This window comes from Hylaeus anthracinus, unplaced genomic scaffold (assembly GCF_026225885.1).
Source record: "Hylaeus anthracinus isolate JK02 unplaced genomic scaffold, UHH_iyHylAnth1.0_haploid 9419, whole genome shotgun sequence".
Lineage (NCBI taxonomy): Eukaryota > Metazoa > Arthropoda > Insecta > Hymenoptera > Colletidae > Hylaeus > Hylaeus anthracinus.
In genome coordinates, this window is record NW_026535740.1 from 1 (window position 1) to 4,358 (window position 4,358).

Sequence of the window (4,358 nt, forward strand, 5' to 3'; positions counted from 1 at the left end):
GACTCTAATATTTGGCGAATAATAAACGTCGGACTTTCGTAGGTAACACCGCGGTGACTCTATCTTTAGTGCGTATGTTCTCACTTACGCGAACTCTTTACTCAGCTGGAGATACTATACATGATACCTAAATGAGACTAACGCGAGAGATTAACCTGTCCGCGACTACAGAATATACGGAAATATGCAAAGAGCAAAAAGAAAAAAGGCGTCCGTGGTCGTGGCCACGGGTTTATATACCCCCCAGATCCTCGCAAGGCACGAGGTTTCCGAATCTTGGACACGTCACAAGTTCGATGGCCGATTCGGATGCAACGGCCTGACATCGCTGACGCCCGTTTGCTGACTCGCGGTTAGCATTATTTCGTTCGAGGAACGATTTCCACATCGTTTACCGAGCGCATTCCTTAACGTCTATTGATCTTAACTATTCGCAATAAGCGTTCGATGAAGAGGGACACCGGATGTAACAACATCAATACACCACGACAATATTATAGCATCGAACACAGACCCCCATATCCATACGCACGAAGGCCCCTACATGCGCCCTGTACAATAAAACAGTAAACAGCTCGTATGATTCAATGAACCACTACACGAAGAATAGAATATCGCAACAACAACAACACTGTATACATACATGCAGAAGACCTGCAACCAGCAATAACAGCCCTACGCACACACACAATGGAAGACATTGTTACGTCCCAGATTATCTGTGACTCTTTCTTGGGGAAGACACGCGGTATACGTAGCGCTCCTGGGAAAGACGGGTTCTGATCCCTCATGCATACGCGTATCAGGGCTCGCTCCCAGGGAACCGGGCTAACCAGGGGACCCCCTGGATAGGAATTGGAAACTTATATTCAGCCTAAACGGGGGGACCAAGGGCCTAACCACGAAGGTGGAGGGAGTCGGAACAGGGATAACAACAGCCAGAAGACCATCGAAACGCCGATTCAACTGAACATCAAAAGACACCAAAACATTAAAATCCCCTCCCAAAAAATCTCATGATATGCACCCGACAAACAACAAGAACCAAATTAAAACAAAACGAAACAAACAAAAACACACAAACAGGCATAGAAGACCAACAAAGCACATCAGGGTAATAAGAAAAAGAGATAAGTAGAAGGAAAAGGTAAAAGGTAACAAAGAAGTAAGAAAGGAAAGCAGAATACAACAACCAACAACGCTACAACCACACAACGACACCCCCCCCCCCCCCGCGCCCCTCTCAACAACAAATAATAATAATAACCAAGATTTAAACCACAAAACCAATAAGAACAAACAAATACATTACCCCACTCCCCACTCGAACGACTTTCAGCACCTCGCCAGCCGATCAGAGGGGCCAATCGCGTCCTCGACCACGCCAATGAGCCAGAACTCACCCCCAATAGAGAAACCATCTCATCGGCTCCAACTACGAGCAAGAGGATAGGGGGACCCATCATATCATACATCCCCTCTATCCGACATATATCTAGCTATCCGAGCTAGCTAGACAACGCAAACAAACCCCAAAGAAAAAGCCAGAAAGGAAGAAAACCATAAAAGAAAAGACAAGAAAAGAGACGAAGAACAAAAGAAGAAATAAAGCGAAGAACAATTATCATAACACACACAGCAAGCTAACCTAGCCTACCGAAGAAACACGGGGAACAACCATATTAACTAACAAAAGATATACGAACAAACCAGAACACAACCTACAACATAGCAAGGGGGCGACAGCCACCCTAGCCGAAACAATGAGAAGAACAAAAGCAAACATAGCCCTAATCCAAGAACCCTTGGACCCCCGTGCCACAATGCGCCCAGAGATCTTGGACTAGCGGGAAAAATACACACACCGACAAACGATGGCAAAATGAGAACATGCATTCTCACACAAAAGGTACTCGAGGCCACTCTGATCCCACATTTAAGTGACAGGGATAACACTGTAGTGGCCTTCGAATACAAGAATCCAAATACAAGCCCTAGCCCAACAAACAATGACAACCACGAAAACTACAGATAGCTCGCCATAGCAACATACCTACCATCGAATGCCACAGAATCACCCCCAGGTGACAAACATAGAGAAATACTAACATGGTGCATCGAAAAGAACATCGAAGCAGTTATTGGAGCCGATGTGAACGTAAGACACGCTAGATGGGGCAGCACTGACACCAACACCAGAGGCAATAGAATGGTGGAATTCCTAGACGAATTCGGCTTAATATATCACAACAGAGGCAACACCCCGACATTTGTAACAAGAACAAGAGAAGAAGTACTAGATGCAACCTACAGCACTCAAGAAATGTCTCATAGGATAAAAAACTGGAGAGTGTTAGATAAAGACAGCCTCTTCGACCATAGATACATACCCTTTGAGATAAAAGAGCCAACAACAAGAACACCAATCAGCAGAAGAAACCCAAGAAAAACCAGATGGACTGAATTCCTGGAAGAAATAGACACAAATATCAACAACCTTCCGTCGAGATACGGCAGCAATAGCATAGGGCTAAACATTCCAGCCGAGGCACTAACCAAAACTATTGCCAAAGCTTGGGAGAACAGCACCGAAGAAAATGAGTGCAAAACAAAAATCGACATACCTTGGTGGAACGAAGAAATAGCGAACCAATAAAAGCTCATTAAGAATCTCACTAAAATAGCAAGAAGGAATAGACACGGTCCAAGCAAATGGGCCAGAGTAAAAGAAGCCAAGAAAACTCTAACAACCAACATACTAAAAGCCAAAAGAAACAGCTGGAAGAAATACTGCGCCAGCTTCAACTCTGCGAAAGAAACAGCAAGAGTATACAAATTACTTGAAACAAAACCACATGAAGCACTAGGCACCCTAAAGAATGCCGAAGGGATTTACACAAACAATAATCAGGAAATTATAAAAACTCTAATGAATACCCACTTCCCAGGGTTCCAAGAATTAACAATAAGGGAAAATACAACCGAGGAAACAAACGTCTCCAATACAGCGTACAACCAACCGGCTGACTGGAACACGGCCAACAAAATCATAAACCAAGGGAAATTGAAATGGGCAGTAAGCACATTCCAACCATACAAAGCCCTCGGCCTAGATGGGATATACCCAAAAACACTCAAGATGACAACAACGAACGAGAAAACAAGAAACTACATGACAAAAATCATCAGAGCTAGCCTAGCTCTAGGTGTAATACCAAACAGCTGGCAAGGAACGAAAGTAGTCTTCCTCCCCAAAACCGGGTAAAGATGACTACACAGCGGCAAAAGCCTTCAGACCAATCTGTCTAATGTCTACAACACTAAAACTCACCGAGAGATTAGTAGATAGACACATAAAAAGCAAAAAATTATAACACGAAGCCTCTACACAAATCTCAGAACGCATTTAGAGCTGGCTACTCGGTAGAAGTGGCCTTACACAAAATAGTCAACTTCATAGAAACAGCCATTAACAAAAAAGATATAGTAGTGGCATGTTTCATCGACATAGAGGGCGCGTTCAACTGCACACCAGCAGAGGTAATGATACAAGAATTCGGAGTAGAAGCATGTCTGATAAGATGGATCAAACACATGCTAGAAAATCGCAAATTAATAAGCAGCAGAGACGAAACTACGATCCAAGGCACTGTCCAAAGAGGATGCTCACAAGGAGGATGCTCACAAGGAGGAATATTATCACCACTACTATGGTGCATGGCAGTGGACAGTCTCCTATACGCCCTCGAAGACAACAATGTCAAGGTAATGGCCTATGCGGACGACGTGGTCTTTATGGCAGAAGGAAAGAACATGACCCAAATCAGAACAAGAATTCAAGATGCACTAATAGCGCTAGAAGGATGGTGCGAATCGGTAGGTCTATCAGTCAACCCCGACAAAATGGAGACCATGATGGTCACAAGGAAAATAGAGACTCGACTTGGCACATTAAAATTCGCCAACAAAGAACTAAAAACCACTAGGAAAGTGAAGTATCTGAGAGTGACAATAAACGAGAAACTGACATAGAGAGAACATGTCTTTTCAAAAGTTGCAGCAGCAAAACAGAACCTCAACCTTCTATGCAAAATACTAGGTCCAATATGGGGCATGATTCCCACAACAACCAAATGGATCTATGAAGCAATCATAGTACCGAGAATAACATTCGGGAACGAGTGATGCCCGTTTGGACTCCGTCCGATTGGACTCGTCCCGATTGGACTATCCCGATTGGACGCGTTCCTCTTCGACTCCGTGCCGATTGGACTCGTGCCGATTGGACGCTGTTCCCGATTGGACGCGTTTCTTTTCGACTCCGTGCCATTTAGACACGTTCTTTTAGACATCGATTT

The 4,358-nt window shown here is 44.1% G+C and overlaps 1 protein-coding gene across 1 annotated transcript; it reads left to right on the plus strand.

The window, feature by feature from the left end:
* The first annotated feature begins 1,890 nt into the window (after nucleotides 1–1,890).
* Nucleotides 1,891–2,656, plus strand: LOC128896202 (uncharacterized). Its single transcript, XM_054159406.1, has 2 exons — nucleotides 1,891–1,909; nucleotides 2,073–2,656. The coding sequence occupies exons 1-2, from the start codon at nucleotides 1,891–1,893 to the stop codon at nucleotides 2,654–2,656; spliced, it is 603 nt and encodes a 200-aa protein (XP_054015381.1).
* The last annotated feature ends 1,702 nt before the right edge of the window (nucleotides 2,657–4,358 follow it).